Source organism: Bos indicus, chromosome 8 (assembly GCF_029378745.1).
Source record: "Bos indicus isolate NIAB-ARS_2022 breed Sahiwal x Tharparkar chromosome 8, NIAB-ARS_B.indTharparkar_mat_pri_1.0, whole genome shotgun sequence".
NCBI lineage: Eukaryota > Metazoa > Chordata > Mammalia > Artiodactyla > Bovidae > Bos > Bos indicus.
Genome location: NC_091767.1, coordinates 16,675,470 through 16,694,435, shown reverse-complemented (window position 1 = coordinate 16,694,435; position 18,966 = coordinate 16,675,470). Strand labels below are relative to the sequence as shown.

The 18,966-nt window shown below is 44.6% G+C and overlaps 1 protein-coding gene across 4 annotated transcripts in view; it reads right to left on the bottom strand.

Moving 5' to 3' along the window:
- MOB3B (MOB kinase activator 3B) overlaps positions 1-18,966 on the bottom strand; it is a 248,241-nt gene that overhangs the window by 162,610 nt on the left and 66,665 nt on the right. For all 4 annotated transcript variants that reach the window (XM_070794201.1, XM_070794199.1, XM_019965863.2 and 1 more), the window contains one exon: positions 10,896-11,511. In XM_070794201.1, the coding sequence (XP_070650302.1) occupies positions 10,896-11,313 (418 nt within the window). In that variant the 5' untranslated portion in view covers positions 11,314-11,511. The remainder of the gene's footprint in view (positions 1-10,895; positions 11,512-18,966) is intronic.

Sequence of the window (18,966 nt, the reverse complement as noted above, 5' to 3'; positions counted from 1 at the left end):
GAGACTCACTCTCCACATATGAGATCTAGGGCTGGACAATAACTTGGGCTCCCTTCAAAATGACACTGAGTAAGGATACCTTCTTCATCTAGAGGGGAGGCGGAGACCTGTGAGGGGGCGCACAGAGAGAAAGACTCTGGTGTCAGGGCCCTGCTGATAGGTATGTACGGCTCAGATAAACAAAAACTTGTGCTCATTAACACTCAGCTGGCTCATCAGTGGTAATCCAGTAAGCTATGGGGATCTTGTCCTCACTTCACGCGGCTTATACAACTGCTCCTTCCAATTCTATCTTTGTTCTGGGTTAGAGTTCTGGTTAGCTGGTTTTTTTCCATCCCATTCCATCTCCAGATACATTTCCCCATCCCTTAAGGCTTGGTGCTGGGACTTTTCTCGTGGTCCAGTGCCCAAGACTCCATGCTCCCAATGCAGGGGACCTGGGTTCAATCCCTGGTTGGATCCCTGGATGTTAGATCCCACATACCGCAACTACAAGTTTGCATGTTACAACTAAAGATCCTGCATGCCACAACGAAGACACAGTGCAGCCAAATAAATAAATTTAAATTAAAAAAAAAAAAAAACAGCTTGGTGCTGAGTTGATGTGTGTCTCCAAGCAGCACTGACCTCCGCAAGGCAGTCTTCACTGACTAAGGAGGGATGCCATGTCTACAACCACAAACGCGGAAAAGCAGCAGGTTACTGTTGTTGTTTAGGCGCTAAATCGTGGTCCACTCCTTTGTGACCCCATGGACTGTAGCCCTCCAGGCTGCTCCTGTCCATGAGATTTCCCAGGCAAGAATACTGACGTGGGTTGCCATTTCCTTTTCTAGGGGATCTTCCCAACCCAGGGATTGGACCCACGTCTCCTGCGGTGGCAGGCGGATTCTTTAACATTGAGTCACTAGGAAGCCCCTAAAAGCAGCAGATACCACCACCCCAATTGCAGCCTTTATTTTTCATCTTTGTTTTCCACTAAGTATCACATAGCCTGGAGCCCTTCCCAGCTGATGCTGAGATGTAATGACTTGTCACTTGAGATATCGCTCATTAAAATTACACAGCACGGGTAAGGGAAAACTCAGTGCAGCTGGGGACAGCAGGTAATTAGCATTAACTTACAGGGCAACCGCTAGGCCCTCTGGGCTCCCCTCTCTACTCCTTTCCCCTGTGCTGCTTCTTAGCACACTGGTGGTTCTCACCATTTTCCAGAGGTATCTCTTGGGGTTTGTTGAGTGGGGGTGGTTATTTACCATTGTTCTCAAGAACTCAGCCACAGAGTCACTGCCGTGACATGGAGTCCACTTGCTGTAACAAGTGGGAGCAGGGAACTGGGTCCATCCACAAAAGACCATCCATTTGCCCACAGCCAGTGGGGATGAGGAAGAGTGGAGCTGTTTCTGCGTGGTTTCCATGAACAGATGACTGGATGACTGGATAAATAGATGACTGAATAAAATAGGGGAGGTCAAAATCTAGAGAAGGCCAGTTCTCACCAGGAGCAGAACTTTAAGAGTTACGATCAGCAAGGAACAAGTATGATCTACATCGGATGCAGGGCCCTTTCTGTTTTCACATCCTTCCCTATAAATGTGGACTTACATCAGGACCCTTCCTGGAGAGGATTTAACATGTGATGCCTCAGGGAGGGCTAAAACAAGAGTGATGCTGTTCCTGGGGTGAGAACACCACAGACACGAGATGTTGGATTATCTTAGAGCATGGGCTATAGAGCTGAGCTGCTTTGGGTTTGAATCCTAGGTCTGTCCATGTGACCCTGGGCAAGTGATTTAATCTTTTTCATCTGTGACATGGACCACATGCTACCTGCCTTATGGGGTCATTTTACAGATTAAATGACATGATGCAGGTAAAGTGTTCAGAAAATTGCAGCTTTGTTATGACACATTCCCAGTGAGTAAATTCTTAGGGCACCAAAGAGTTTGTGTGTGTTAGTCGCTCAGTCGTGCCCGACTCTTTGCGACCCCATGGACTATAGCCCGCCAGGCTCCTCTGTTCATGGAATTCTCCAGGCAAGAATCCTGGAGTGGACTGCCATTTCCTTCTCCAGGGGATCTTCCCAACCCAGAGATCGAACCCGGGGCTCCTGCATTGCAGGCAGATTCTTTACCATCTGAGTCACCAGGGGTGCCCTGCCAAATAGTTTTTCAGATCCCAAAGCCAAAACATGTTTCCAGAGCCTTAGGAACAACTCGCCAGTTCACAAGGCTAGCTTGGAGGCTCCATTCCTGGTGCTGAAAACCCTTTTCCCTTCCTCTTGAGAGATCAAACCCAGGGCAGCTCACCCAACACTAATTTTAGTGAATGGCTTGTCCCAAACGTGACTAGTTGGCTATCTCCCCACTTTCCCAGCTAACCTACACCCAGTCTCTGCTGAAGTCTGCTGGGTTGAAATGAGCACGGGCAGGTTCTGTACTCCGTCTTTTTTCTTTTTTGATTTATTTTTTTGGCCGCACTGGGTCTTTGTTGCTGCACACAGGCTTTCTTCTAGTTGCAGCGAGCGGGGGCTACTCTCTAGCTGAGGTGTTCCGGTAGCTTCTCTCGTTGCTGAGCACAGACTCTTAGGTGCACCAGCTTCAGAGTTTCAGTGCGTGGGTTCAGCTGCCCTTCAGCATGTGGGATCCTCCTGGCTACAACTACTACTACTTACTACTAAGTCGCTTCAGTCGTGTCTGACTCTGTGCGACCCCATAGACGGCAGCCCACCAGGCTCCCCCATTCCTGGGATTCTCCAGGCAAGAACCCTGGAGTGGGTTGCCATTTCCTTCTCCAATGCATGGAAGTGAAAAGTGAAAGGGAAGTCGCTCAGTCGTATCCCACTTTTCACGACCACATGGACTGCAGCCTACCAGGCTCCTCTGCCCGTGGGATTTTCCAGGCAAGAGTACTGGAGTGGGGTGCCATTGCCTTATCCGGGATCCTCCTGGACCAGGGATCAAACCCATGTCCCCTACATTGGCAGGCAGATTCTCAACCACTGGACCTCCAAGAAGTCCCCAGTACTCAGTCTTTTAAAAACCAAGAGAGATGATCCTTCCCAGTAGCTTTCTCTCTAAAGAGGTAAGTGCTCATCCCTAACAACAGGAGTTGGTCTGACTCCTAAAGAAACGTTGAAATTTCCCAAAGTCTTTGAGGATATTTATGAGCCCCTCCATATTGGGCTTCCCTGGTGGCTCAGACGGTAAAGAATCTGCCTGCAATGCCAGAGACCTGGGTTCGATCCCTGGGTCGGGAAGATCCCCTGGGGAAGGGAATAGCTACCCACTCCATTATTCTTGCCTGGATAATTCCATGGACAGAGAAGCCTGGTGGCTACAGTCCCATAGGGTCACAAAGAGTTGGATACCACAGAGCAACTAACACTTTCACTTCACTTTCACATGACCCCCACATCACAGAGCAATCCAAGAAAAAGGACAGCTAATTTTTAAAAAATCATGTTGAGTCTCTTACAGTGCATTTTGCTTTTATCTGAGGCTAAAATCACTTGATCAGAAATCAAGTGGGCTTCAAGAGTTTTGGTTGACAGTTACGTAGAAACGTATGCAGAGAGAGAGGCAGCTGACATACATTTGTTTTTTAGCACCTCTTACGCGAAGAGTCGGACAAGGGACACGACTGAGCGACTTCACTTTCACTTTTCACTTTCATGCATTGGAGAAGGAAATGGCAAGCCACTCCAGTGTTCGTGCCTGGAGAATCCCAGGGACGGGGGAGCCTGGTGGGCTGCCGTCTGTGGGGTCACACAGAGTCGGACACGACTGAAGCGACTTAGCTGCAGCAGCAGCGTGAGGGCCTAGGTGGCGCTAGTGGTGAACAACCTGCCCGCTAATGTAGGAGACGTGAAAGATGCAGGTTCGATCCCTGGGTTGGGAAGATCTTCTGGAGGAGGGCATGGCAACCCACTCCAGTATCTTGCCTGGAGAATCCCCATGGACAGAGGAGCCTGGAGGGCTACAGTCCACAGGGTCACACACAGTCGGATGCAACTGAAGTGACTTAGCACTTAGCACGGGGGCTTATGGCTCTGGGGTGGGTGTTTTCACTCACACTGCTTCATTCCTTGCAACAGCCCTGTGAAATGCGAATCTTCACACAGAGGGATGTAAGCTCAGAGGTTACGTGTTTACCGATAGCACACAGCGCATAGTGTTTCCTATAGCCCCTGTAGCGTTTTATAACGGCAGAGCTGGTCTCCGTCTACAAGCCCGGTGCTAGTCCTGCCACACTGTAAGTATATTTTGATGACATACATGCTGTCTTACCAGCATTATCTAGGTTTATATCAAAATTTAAAAACCACGAGGGAGACAATAGAAAATAAAAGTTAAAATTTAAAGGCTAGTTCTAAACTCAGTTCCCCAACATCCCATGTTTGAAAAGTTCATCCCTATGGATATTTTTATAGCCTTATGTTTCCTGCCACAATATTTTCAAAGAGGATGAGACTCAGCTATAGTCTCATGAGAGAGGTTGCCAGAGGGAGGCAGCCAATTCCACAATGCACTTGTCCACAGAGCAAAGTACTCATTTTGGAAGAATGTGCAGATTAATTTGGAGCAACTTGACATTCTAGGCATTATGGAAACTGCTCAAGGACACGAGCTGTCTGCTTCGCTCCTTCTTGGAGCCTAAAATAGGACCCGCTGCTGAACAGGCATTCCACAAACATCTCCTGAGTGAGTGAAGGACCAAACGCTGTAACAGGTAGTCACGGCCCACGAAGCATCTTCCGAAGGCTGTCACCCTCTGCGCAGTCTTGTGACATGGGAACAGATACAGTGTCTGACATACTGCTCAGGCATTTTAGGGGTGATTTTTGAAAGCGGGGGCAAACAAAAACAAAACAAAATAAAACAGAAACAAACAAACGAAAAAACCAGAATCATTTCTTTAAAACTTATACCCAAAATCAGGTTTTCTGAAAAAATTTTCCCTCCTAGGTAACCTCCTAAAACCATGATTGAGAAGTCTTTCAGCATGTGAAGGAAATCTGCAGAATAACGATTCATGCTATAATATAAATGGTAATGGGTGACAAGAGCAGAGATTTTTGGCCAGACACTCTTGAGCTCAAACCCTAACTTCTAAATGACTGATTAACTGTACAACCTTAAGAAAGCCCCTGGGCTTGTTTCAATGTCAGCTCCCTCATTGGTAAAATGGCATATTTAATTCGTTCAGTTATTATAAGAATTAAGAAAGATTATGTGCCAGGTCTAGTGCTTGATGCTTAGGAAACTCAATATATGCACGTTCCCTCCCTTTCCTTGCTCTTTCCTTCTCTGACACCCATTTATTCTAAAACTGTAAAGGTAGGTGAGATTATGTCATTATTTTTTAAATGTTCTTATTCCTCCTGCTCAAAGACATTTTAAAAACATGAGTTGGAGTAGCGCTAAGTTTTCAACTCCCTTTTTTTCTAAGTGTCAGATCTGAGATTTAAGTCCCATTATATAACAGAAAAACAGGGAAGCTGGGGGCTAGAACAGAAAAATTATTGTGATTAGCCAGGCAATGGAATTTAAAAAGTGGGTGGCTGTGGCTTTCTATTTTTCTTTCGTTACCTCTAAAAGTGGTTAAAAAAGAGATACAATCAAAGAGGAGGTGGCCCTTGCTTCTGAAATTACTGCTGTTTTAGGAGCTTTTGCAGGAACATCTGTTGGCTTTTTAACAAAGGAGACTGGGGAGGATCAAGAGAGTGGAGGAAGGAGACTCTGGTTCACAAGGGAGCCACATCTGTTTGGTATTCTCCCAACTGAGAAGGCTTGACTTCTGAAATAGCCCGGGTATCCTAGTTAAATCAGGATACAGAAACAGATGAGAGTTTTTCTTTCAGCGGTAGAGATCAACAGCTGTTTATATCCTTTAATACCTAACTGAGGCTGAAGCCTTCACATCTGTCTGTATTTCTCCGGTTCTGGTTCCTCGAATCACAGTGGGGAGGAGGGAAAGTTTGAACTCCTCCCAATTCCCAGACAAGAAGACAAGAAATATGCCCAGGATTCAAAGCCATAATGCTAAGCAGAACTCCCAAATTTCTCATCCGCCCAGGGTCTGCTGTTGGCTGGAAATTCCTCTTTCACTTTATCCTGACAGACACCTTGATCATTTTCATGATAATGACTCATGGCAGCACCAAGATCAAAAAGAAGGAAAGTAGGCTAGAATCAGGGGGAGGAAGAAGCAGAGGAAATGAATTCTCATAGAGAAAGTGGCTCTAAAAAGACAAGTTTTTGCAAAGACAGCAACAGTGTTATCGGAGGGCAAACAGCAGAGGTGAGCAGGATACTAATGAAGACCATCAGGGTGGTGGTGGATGGTGGTGGTTTTTAGTAACCCCTATCATTTTAACCCTCTTTATGGATCACAGCCTTGTCTCGTGGCAAAGGGGCTTGTATAACGTAATAAAGCTATGAGCCATGCCATGCAGGGCCAAGATGGACAGGTCACGGTAGAGAGTTCTGACAAAATGTGGTCCGCTGGAAGAGAGAATGGCAAACCATGCCAGTATTCTTGCGGCAAGAACCCCATGAACAGTTTGAAAGGCAAAAAGATATCACATCAGAAGATAAGCCTCCCCGGTCAGAAGGTGTCCAATATGCTCCTGGGGAAGAGGGAAGGGCAATTAATAATACTAATAGCTCTGAAAGAATGAAGCAGCTGGGCCAAAGCAGAAATCCCGGATGCAAAGAGCCAGCTCATTGGGAAAGACCCTGGTGCTGGGAAAGATTAAGGGCAGGAGACAGGGGCGACAGAGGATGAGATGGTTGGATGGCATTATCAACTCAATGAACAGGAATTTGAGCAAACTCAGGGAGATACTTAAGGACAGAAGAGCTTGGTGTGCTGCAGTCTATGGCGTTGCAGAGTCAGACACAACTTAGCGACTGAACAACCAATGTTTTAATCTTGCAAAAGTTAAACAGAGAAAACTAAACCCCATGGAAGGCAAGGTGCAGGAAATACGCAGGAATGGTGATAATGGATTTCAGAGACATTTGCTTACTCTGATCACCAGCACCATACCATACACATGCTGGAATTTTATAAGGATTATTTTTCTATCCATCTATCCATCCAACAACTTGTAAAGCACCAGGACTGGACTTGGTGCTCAAATAGTCAACTGAATAAGACATATTCCATAACTTTAAGGGGTTTACATTCTGAAAGATGACAGTCTTCACAGAGGAGATGGTATAAAGGATGCATGAGAATTCACTAGACAGAGATGTTAGGGGATTTCAAAGGAGAGAATGACATGGATAAAACTAGAGAGATAAGAAACAAACAATTCCTGGGGAAGGGACAGAAAGTATTCTGGGTGGTTACAATAAACAAGAAGAGTGGGGGGAGCTTACTAAAAGTACAGATACTTAGGCCTTACCTAAGAGATTCTGATTTAGTTGTTGAGGGAGAAAACCAAGGAATTTACATTTTGAAAAGAAGACCCAAGTAATTCTGATACATACAAAAGTTTGCCAACTCTAATGTATACAGATGAACATTTCTCGAAAGATGCTAACAGTATTCCATTAAGAAAGAAGGTACCAGGTTCAAATTAGGATACACTGAAAGTGAAAGTGTTAGTCGCTCAGTGGTGTCCAACTCCTTGCAACCCCACGGGCTGTAGTCCGCCAGGCTCCTCTATCCATGGAATTCTCCAGGCAAGAATCCTGGAGTGGGTAGCCATTCCCTTCTCCAGGGGATTTTCCTGACCCAGGGATCAAACCCACATGTCCTGCATTAGCAGGCAGATTCTTTTACTATCTGAGCCACCAGGGAAGCCCCTACATACTACCATATTCTTTTCTTGGAGATTTGAGTTCAGTTCAGTCACTCAGTCGTGTCCGACTTTTTGCAACCCCATGGACCACAGCACACCAGGCCTCCCTGTCCATCACCAACTCCCAGAGTTTACTCAAACTCATGTCCATTGAGTTGGTGATGCCATCCAACCATCTCATCCTCTATTGTCCCCTTCTCCTCCTGCCTTCAATCTTTCCCAGCATCAAGGTCTTTTCAAATGAGTCAGTTCTTTGCATCAGGTGACCCAAGTATTGGAGTTTCAGCTTCAGCATCAGTCCTTCCAATGAATATTCAGGACTGATTTCCTTTAGGATTGACTGGTTTGATTTCTTTGCAGTCCAAGGGACTCTCAAGAGTCTTCTCCAACACCACAGTTCAAAAGCATCAATTCTTCAGCTTTCAGCTTTCTTTATAATCCACCTCTCTCATACATGCTGCTGCTGCTGCTGCTGCTAAGTCGTGACAGTCGTGTCCGACTCTGTGGGACCCCTTACACGGCAACCTACCAGGCTCCTCCATCCATGGGATTTTCCAGGCAAGAGTACTGGAGTGGGTCACCAGTGCCTTCTATACACAACTACTGGAAAAACCATAGCCTTGACTAGACGGACCTTTGTTGGCAAAGTAATGTCTCTGCTTTTTAATATTATGTCTAGGTTGGTCATAACTTTCCTTCCATGGAGTAAGCATCTTTTAATTTCATGGCTGCAGTTACCATCTGCAGTGATTTTGGAGCCCCCAAAAATAAAGTCTGTCACTGTTTCCACTGTTTCCCCATCTATTTTCCATGAAGTGATGGGACCAGATGCCATAATCTTAGCTTTCTGAATGTTGAGCTTTAAAAAAAGCCAACTCTTTCACTCTCCTCTTTCACTTTCATCAAGAGGCTCTTTAGTTATTCTTCACTTTCTGTCATGAGGGTGGCATCAATTGCCTATCTGAGGTTATTGATACTTCTCCCGGCAATCTTGATTCCAGCTTGTGCTTCACCCAGCCCAGCATTTCTCATGATGTACTCTGCATATAAGTTAAATATGCAGGGTAACAATATACAGCCTTGATGTACTCCTTTTCCTATTTGGAACCAGTCTGTTGTTCCATGTCCAGTTCATTGCTTACTGACCTGCATACAGATTTCTCAAGAGATTTCTTGGAGATTTAATGCACATTAATATAAAGTCCTTCAGTAAAGAAATCAGTTTCACTAAACATTTCCCAAACTTATTTTTCCATGGGGGGAAAAAAAAGACAAAACATACGCACCTATTAAGATCTCTCAGAACACTTTCATAGCGTGAAGTCCATATTGGGAAGAGCTGAAACAGTGGATTCTGATCAAGTGAGCATGCCCCAAGCATAGTGAATGGCTAAAGAAACCATTTAGAAAAAGAAAGCAAAGTCAATTACTCTGAGAGATCCAGCAGCATCCACTGATTTCCTCCAAAATCTAAAATCACCTATGATGTCCTATTTTCCAAGGAGACCGCCAGAAGCTTCCTCGCCCTTAAGTAACACACCAGGCTCCGTGATGTTCTTTCTGGTCAGCAACTTTGTGTGGTAACCACAGCTGCCAGAGAGAACAGCAGTGCCCAGAGTTCAAAGCATCAAAGAACAGAAACAGAAGGGGGAGGACAACGAGGAGGGATCCTTGCCCAGATTTATTTATCTTTATTGCTATCACATGTTCTGCACAGAGCCTTGGCAGTGGCTTGTAATGCTTTCGGAAAAGACAAATTCCTCCCAGCTCCAAAAGAAGCCTCCAACAGTCAATGAAAATGCAAGACGTGAGCCAAAATTGCTACTCCTCCAAGGCACCAGTTATACAGATAGGGGAGTTTCTGAAACCTGCCTTCTTCCTCCTATGCTGGCGAGTCAACCAAGGGGGACTGTGTTATCATGAACCCCACCTCCTGCCCTACAAGAGCCAGCAGAGAGAAAGTGCAAGAGGAAATCAGGCAAGGCAAGGTAACAAGAGGAATCTGAGCAAATTGGTTTGTGTGCTGAATATTTCAAGATGGATGTACTACTCTGGTCAAGTTATATATGTTTTATTTTTACATAAGCAATTACTTCCATACACCCCACTTCAACTTCCCATATGCCACATGGGGACACATGCCCTATAAAAGGTGATTTCAGCAATGTGTTTCAAATGCTTTTTTTTTTTTTTAATACCCCAACCTTCTCAGATCTTCTCAATAATATTTTGCAGCAGCATAAGTATTTTTTCAATCATTCTACAAATAGTTTCTCAGTGCCTAAAAGGTTCCAGGGGACCATACTGGGCATCAGAGTTACAACAAGGCAAGGAGTAGAGTGTTCATCTCTATTGACCCAAAGGCCCTAAAACTGAATTGTAAATTCATCCTGCCAGGCAGGCAGACCCAATGATCAGCAGCATAAAGAAATAAAAGACATGGAAAAGGTCTGGTCCTTCCCCTTGAGGAGTTTCATGGCTTTTAGTACAAAGCAGATGAAAGCATTTACATTCCAAGTGTCTGGGTTGGTCTAGTCACTCCACAATGGTCCAGAGTTAATAGAACAGCCAGGAATTAATACCTATGATCAGGGAAGAAGAGAATGCCAGGATCTTGTTTCTGCAAAATGCCAACTACCTGTTTGTTCAACTCCCAAACAAATCCATGGATTTTCACATTAGGATTTCTCATCCTGAGAGATGACTACCAATCCTTGCACTAGAGTTAGTATAACTAACCAGTTAATTAGCTCCAAATTAAAAATTTCACTAGGAACTCTGGGTGGGTTTGGAGTCTAATCCTAAGGAAGTCAATAAGATCAAATTTAATTTTTCATCAAGCCAGTGTTCCCCACTATTGAGGACCACAGAATAATTATAAGTGGTCCACACATGATTCTTTTTCCATAAGGTCCTTAGATATGGAAAAAGAAACTGCAGATACGTGAATGATGGGACCTAGGGAAACAGTGACATGGATGCTATCCAGCATTCAAAGGCAGGCCGCTTCAGAAGAAGCCTCTGCCAACTTTCCAAGCTTGGGTGGGATGTGACAAAATAACCAGGCAGCTGGTCACGGACTTACCCACACACGTTGGAAAGATGTCTTCATTGTTGATCTGGACCTCGATCCAATCCATGAGAAGGTTCATGTACTGGGGGGCCGGCAGGGCAGTCGGCTTCTTGTACTTGAGGTCATCCTGCCACCGGTATTCGTATTTGGGGCCCCCTGACATCACAGGGCAGGTCCGTTCGGTGCAGAACTCACAGATGGTGCCGTAGATGAGGTTGATGCGATTGAAGAAGTCCACCACGTGCACCGCCACCCAGTCATTCTGGTCCTCCCCACTGGGCAGCTGCACGGCTGCCTTCAGGTCCACACCCGAGTTGAGGGAGGCCTGAGCCCGTTTGTGGAGTTCGAACCTCTGCGTGCCAGGTTCAAATTTCCTCTTTGGCCGGAAGGTCTTGTCCTTGTTGAACACCTGCTTCAAGGCTATGGACATGGTCTGCTCCTTTTCCCCCTTCCTTCGGCAGGAAGTAAAAAGGCAACTGGGACTTTTCAGTGAGAGATGGCAACCCAACAGGGGTTTCCACTGCCAGCCCTCTGGCCCCAGTCTTGTGATCTGCAGCTCTCAGTCTCTTTTAGATAGCCCTTTCCATCTTTCTCTTGAATGATTTCCAGGGGAACTTCATGTTTCTTCCTAAAGGTAGGAGAGGAAAAGGGTCTCATTAGTGTTCCATTTGTATTTAAGAAATGACAAAGGCTTAGACCCGATTTCCGCCTTACTTCTGACTGTGTCCACTTACAACCAGGTATAATAATGTAGAAGTCAAGCCAAACCCTTGAGAATCTGTATTGGTGATCAAATCATATAACCCCAGGTGAAAAGGTATCACACCCTTTTTCTTTACGGCCTTAGTCAAATCTCTGACAACTTTTCGCTAAGTGGTCATAGTTTCAGTGGGCCACTCCAAGGTGTTAAGGATCAACATGATAGTCAATAACATCCCCATATGCTCCTTTTTAGATTATCTGTCCCACCCTTCACTACCCTTGAGTAAGCATGAGGACACGACCCCCATCCTCTTGGACACACCTGATTGGAGCAAATTTCCCTAGAAACTTGGAATCAGGATCCAGCCTTTGTATTATCCCTGAGAAGTGATGAAAACTGGGTCTGCTTGACACTATTTACAATAGCCAAGACAGGAGAACAAAAGACTGGTTCCAAATCTGGAAAGGAGTTTGTCAATATGCAGGGTATATTGTCACCCTGCATATTTAACTTATATGCAGAGTACATCATGTGAAATGCTGGGCTGAATGAAGCACAAGCTTGAATCAAGATTGCCAGGAGAAATATCAATAACCTCAGGTACCCAGATAACACCACCCTTATGGCAGAAAGCAAAGAAGAACTAAGAGCCTCTTGATGAAAGTTAAAGAGGAGAGTGAAAAAGCTGGCTTAAAACTCAACATTCAGAAAATTAAGATCATGGCATCCGGTCCCATCACTTCATGGCAAATAGATGGGGAAACAATGGAAACAATGAGAGACTTTATATTCCTGGGCTCCAAAATCATTGCAGATGGTGACTGCAGCCATGAAATTAAAAGACACTTGCTCCTTGGAAGAAAAGCTATGACGAACCTAGACAGCATATTAAAAAGCAGAGACATTACTTTACCAACAAAGGTCCATCTAGTCAAAGCTATGGTTTTCCCAGTAGTCATGTATGGATGTGAGAGTTGGACCATAAAGAAAGCTGAATGCTGAAGAATTGATGTTTTTGAACTGTGATGTTGGAAAAGACTCTTGAGAGTCCCTTGGACTGCAAGGAGATCCAACCAGTCCATCTTAAAGGAAATCAGTCCTGAATATTCATTGGAAGGACTCATGCTGAAACTCCAATATTTGGCCACCTAACGCAAAGAACTGACTCATTGGAAAAGACCCTGATGCTGGGAAAGATTGAAGGCAGGAGGAGAAGGGGATGACAGAAGATGAGACGGTTGGATGGCATCATCGACTCGATGGGCATGAGTTTGAGCAAGCTCCAGGAGTTGGTGATGGACAGAGAAGCCTGGCATGCTGCCGTCCATGGGGTCGCAAAGAATTGGACATGACTGAGCGACTGAACTGAACTGAAGACCTAAGACATGGAGACAATGTAACTGTTCATTGACAGATGAATGGATAAAGAAGATGTAGTTATATATATATATATACAATGGAATATTACTCAGCCATAAGAAGAATTAAATAATGCCATCTGCAGCAACATAAATGGACCTGCAGATTACCATACTCAATGAAGTAAGTCAGGCAGAGAGAGACAAATACCATATGCTATCAGTTATATGTGGAATCTAAAATCTGACACAAATGAAATTATTTACAAAACAGAAACAGGCTCACAGACATAGAGAGCAGGTGGTTGCCAAGGAGGAGGGTTGGGAGAGGACTGGGGTTTGGGAGTAGCAGATGCGGAGTTGGTGAGGGACAGGGAGGCCTGGCATGCTGCGATTCATGGGGTCGCAAAGAGTCGGACACGACTGAGCGACTGATCTGATCTGATCTGATCTGATGCAAAATATTATATACATGTAGAACTGAATCACTTTGTTGTACCCTGGAAACCAACACAGCACTGTAAATCGATGACGCTGCAATAAAGGAAGTTTTAAGAACTGAATTCCGTTGAGCCCTCTTTGGACCATGGGTAGTAGTGTTGAGAAACCTGGATTTGTAGAGAGGAGAGAGGAGAAGGGAAGGGGTAGAGAAAGAAGAAGAGAAAGAAGTGAAGGAGGGGGAGAGGAAGGAAGATCCCATGGACAGAGAAAAAGAGACACAGGGAGAGAACAACAAGAGGAAAAGGGAGAGGCAGTGGGGAGAGAGTAGCTTCTTTTGTTTTTAACTTTTTATTTTGTATTAAAAATACAACAGTTTTAGGTAAACATCGAAGGCACTCAGCCATACTTCTTGTGTTCTCCATAGTCTTCCGAACTGGTTCCAATTCCTCTTGAAGTCTGGTTGTATCTCCAACCCTTGGGATCAATTTCCCTTAGGAAAAGGGCTGTTTTTCTTTAGGATTGACTGGTTTGATCTCCTTGCTGTCCAAGGGACTCCCAAGAGATCCCTTGGGGCACGTGTATTTTTCTTGAATTAGTCATATAAATATCTCATTTTACTCCAGCCAACTTGGGTGGGTTGTTTCTTTCTAAGAACCCCTGTGACAGTATTTATCACTCCTAAACATGCCACCCTTGACATCTTTAATATCACACCCTAGATAGTGCTTTGAGGCAGAGCTGCCCATAAAACTTTGTGATAATGCAGATGTTCTATATATTTATTGTCCAATATGGTATCCACTAGCCACATGTGTCTACTGAGAACTAAAAAGTTGGCTAGTATGACTCAGAAACTAAATTTTTCATTTTATTTAATTTTAATTAATTTAAAAAAATTGATAATTAACTAATAATCCCAAAAGCCATATGTGGCTAGTGATTGTCATATTGGACATTGCAGCTTTGAAGTCTTCAATGTTCTCTTCTCTGGCACCTCATTTCACCCTTTCAAAATTTTGGTGTGGTCTAAAGTAGATTTCACAGAGAAGGCAATGGCACCCGACTCCAGTACTCTTGCCTGGAAAATCCCATGGACGGAGGAGCCTGGTAGGCTGCAGTCCATGGGGTCGAAGAGTCGGACACGACTGAAGCAACTTAGCAGCAGCAGCAGCAGAGTAGATTTCGAGCAGGTGTAGTAGATTTGTAGTAGATATCATTAACCCTGGGTCTCCAAGACCTGCTTTCCTAGTAGCTCAGACAGTAAAGCAACTGCCTGCAATACAAGAGACCCAGGTTCAAACCCTGGGTTGAGAAGATCCCCTGAAGATGGAAATGGCAACCCACTCCAGTATTCTTGACTGGAGAATTTCATGGACAGACTAAGAGGGGCTGCAAAGAGTCGGACACGACTGAGCGACTAACACACACACAAAGTAACCACAGTATCCAAGAGATAAAAGTAGTTGTAAACAAGGCCCCACATCGAGTAGGGGCATGGTTAGGATTGAGATTCGGTTTTACACTCCCAGCAAATGCTCTTTCCACAAAGTCTTACATTCTAAAAAGTGATCCTCCTCAATCTGTTTCTCCTACTGGTTCATTCATAAAGCCTCTTACCTAGCGCTTCCATGCACATATTCCTCTAAAAACACAAGTACTGACTGGCTGGAAGTGAAGACTGTGTCCTGTGGCCTGAAAACAGAGAGGAGACCATTGATCTGCCCATGGATCACGCCCTAGCAAAATTAGCCCACAGCTGTGGCCAGAGCCAGAAGAGCCCATCATGGCATCTGCTGAGATGGACTTGAGGCACGATCCCACTGATCTGCCATTTTCCTCCCAAGCAGGGGTTCCAGTAGGCCACACTCGAACAGGGTTTGGTGATGCATTCAAACTTAAGTTATTCAGGCTAAACAAAAACGGAACCCAAAACCATCTAAGACACCCCGATTCCCTCTCATAGACTCTGGTCTTGGTTCAGAAGCGTTGATATTCAGATTATTCAGTTAAAGGCCTCCTCTGGCAACTGAAGCCTCAGTCTGTTTACTTCCTCCCTCTAAACACCATCCTCTTCCTATTAGCTTTTCACTGCCAGACCGTGTATCAGTGAGGTGTTTCTTCCCCTCATCACTTGGCCTTGAGTATACACACTCCCCACAAGGAGACCTGTGTGGAAAAGTGGTTCACGTGGCACCCTGCCTTTGGCTGTCTGGGAAATCACATTTCCGGTCACTTTGGAACATCTCGAGGAAGGTTATCAGCACAAAAACTCTGCAAACTCTAGGGAAAGAAAGAAGCAATCTCATCTGAAGGAAAAAAAAAAAAAAAACCAACAACTTCCCAAAGGGTGTATCTGCCTGAAAAGAAACAAGAAAACCAAAGGCCTTCAAAGAGCATTTCCAAAATAAAACCAGGAGCTAGAGGTTGGGAAGATAGAGGAGGATGAGGGCTTTTATTTCCTCTTAAAAGAGACAATAGTCCTTCTGTATTGCAAATGCTTAATTGCTGACAGTAAAGCAGCAAGAACCCAACAGCCGCCCCCTCACAGCTCCAGTAAATAAGACTTGCTATTCTGTTATTCTGATAATGAGGGGACCATCCATTCCCACGGTCCGCAAAGCAATCTTCTCTCATCACCTCACATGACCCTCGTTGCCATTAATTCGGCTGTTTCCCCATGCCCTGGAGTGTCTGTGCACGGACACCAGCGTGGAAGACTACCTTCGTACCAGGCTGTTGTGGACACCATCCCGTCCCTCTGGTGCCTGTGCTGAGAGCGTGCGAATGTACAGAATAATCATAGCAAATCCTCCATATCACAAAGCCCTCAGTGCATGGTGCTCACTAAGGTTTAAATAAATATTAAACCCTTGTTTGAGGTTGGGGATTTTTCTTCCACAGACAGACCCTCACATAACTAACTTCAAGATGTTAATCTCTTGAACCGGATCAATGTTATGTAAACCTTTGTATTAATCTCTCAATTGTGTCTTGACTTTTTGCTACCCAGTGGATGTAGCCCGCCAGGCTCCTCTGTCCATGGGGATTCTCCAGGCAAGAATACTGGAGTGGGTAGCCGGGCCCTCCTTCAGGGGATCTTCCCAATTCAGGGATGGAATCCAGGTCTCCTGCATTACAGGCGTATTCTTTACCACTGAGCCACCAGGGAAGCCCCATTCAAACCTTTAACCTCTTTTTTTTTTTCCTTGCCCCAGTGTTACAGGCTTAACTGAGGGAAAAATCATCTTTGGAGGATTATTTCTCAACCAAGTAATTTAATGTGCTGCTCTTGGCTACCTTTATTAAACTCTACTATGCACCAGATTTTTACAAATATTATTTACATTTTAACCCTCACTTCCATGACAGGAAGCTTCCCAGGTGGTACTAATGGTAAAGAACCCACCAGCCAATGCAGGAGACATGAGAGACACGGATTCGATTCCTGGGCCGGAAATATCCCCTGGAGGAGGGCATGGGAACTCACTCCAGTATTCTTTCCTGGAGAATCCCACGGACAGAGGAGCCTGGTGGGCTACAGCCTACAAGGTCACGGAGAGTTGGACATGACTGAAGCAACCTAGCACATGCACACTGCATGATAGATGATTTTACGATCATCTTATATAAAAAGAAACTGAGACTCAACCACATGAAATAATTTTGCAGAAATCACAAAATTAGTAGATGGAAAAGGTTAAATTTTGAATCCAGACCTCTCTGACACTGAAATACATAGGACTTTTTTTTTTTACTGAAGTTGTTTTTAAATTTCATGACCATCTTTATGTTTTCAAGGCCCCATTCAGATATAGATTTCCCAGCTCCTCACAACATGACTATAAAGGAAGCTAGAACAGGTGGTATTCTTATTGCCATTTTACAGATGAAGAAACTCTGACCTCCTTGTTTGAAACACGTTCATCATTCTGACATCATTCAGATGTAAGGTTGTCTCTTCCGGTCACACTTTTTTTTTTTTAATATTTATTTATTTGGCTGTGCCAGGTCTTAGTTCTGGCACGTGCGATCTTTAGCTGTGGCACATGGGATCTAGTTCCCTGACTTGGGATTGAACCCGGGCCCCCTACATTTGGGAGCACAGGGTCTTAGCCACTGGACTACCAGGGAAGTCCTCCAGTCAAACTTTTTTGTCTAAAGTTTTCTGGAACAGGGATAGGTTGGTCAGTGGGCCCCCATGTTTAAAGACAAGGGCACTCCAAGAAAGATAAAAACAAATTCATCATGCCACTGAACGAACAAAGAGGCACCTGTCCGTGTCTTTATCTGAGGGTCAGATGCTCGACTGAGGCAAGTGCCCAAAAAAGTTTTGAAATTAAAAGGCACCAAGAAATCCATCCAACCTAACTTTTAACACAGGGCCCCATCAGGATCCTTACCCACAATGGACACTGTAGGCTTATGAAATGGTTAGAGCAGCATCTCTTGAATGTGAACACGGGATCTTGTCAAAATGCAGCTTCTGGTCCAGTAGGTCTGGGCTGCATCTAAGAATTTATGTTTCTAGCAAGTTCCCGGGTAATGCCAAATCTCTAAGTTCATGGATGACACTTTAGCTAACAAGGTCTGATCTAAGAGGGCTTGTTAGAAATGCAGACTCTCGGGCCTCTCCCCAGACCCAGTAGATCTAAGCCTGCATTTTAACAAAATCTCCGAAGTACATGCTTTGAAGAGTACTGGGTGAGCGAGCTGGGAAAGGGGAGAACTAATACACTTCCATGTGTTGTTTGGTCAAGAGTTTGCTTCATAAACCCAGTTTTCATTTTTTTCCCACTGAACTCTTCAATTTACTCTTTCAATTATAAACTATACATTATCTTAATATCACATTTCCAGTATTTTTTCACCAAGAGAAATCACACCTATTTTCATAACACATTACAGACATTGTATGTATTTAAACATACTGGGTTTTTGTTTGTTTGCTTTTAAGGCCATTTTGCTTAAAGCAACTAGACTCCAGTTAAAAAAACAAATATCATTTTCAGCTGAGTGTGTGTCTGTTTGAGAAAAAGAATGAGGAGAGACTCAGTGTTTTGAATACAATTGCCTTGACAGATGGTAACAATGACCAGGTCTTTTGATCTGGCTTGACTCAGACAGCACAGCCCCTGGATCCAGGAGGTTCCCTGTGAATACCTTCTCGTAAGTGCCAGATGGGCTGTGGCTCCTCTACTGCTCCCACGGCTGCACGCAGGAAAGCTGCTTCGGCTAAACAATGTGGCACAGGCAACAACACAGCCATTTTTCTCTGTCTTTGTCCGGTCTCCAGAAAGAAAAGATCAAGTCACCAGTTTTGCCCCCTGGCTAAAACCTATAGCAAATTCTATGTTATGAGTAACACCTACTACAATGCTGGTACTTAATACATGTCTGAAGCCAACTGCTCACGCCACCAATAAACCTTTTCTAGGACGCAGAGCTAATTAAAATCCGGGCCCTGCCTTTGAAAAGTCCACAGTTTGTTGTCTAATTTTAAGGTCAGTTCTTGGGCTTTTGCCTTTTTAGCTACAAAGTTAAATGCCCTCACATGGATTATGATGGGATTCCTGTACAGTAT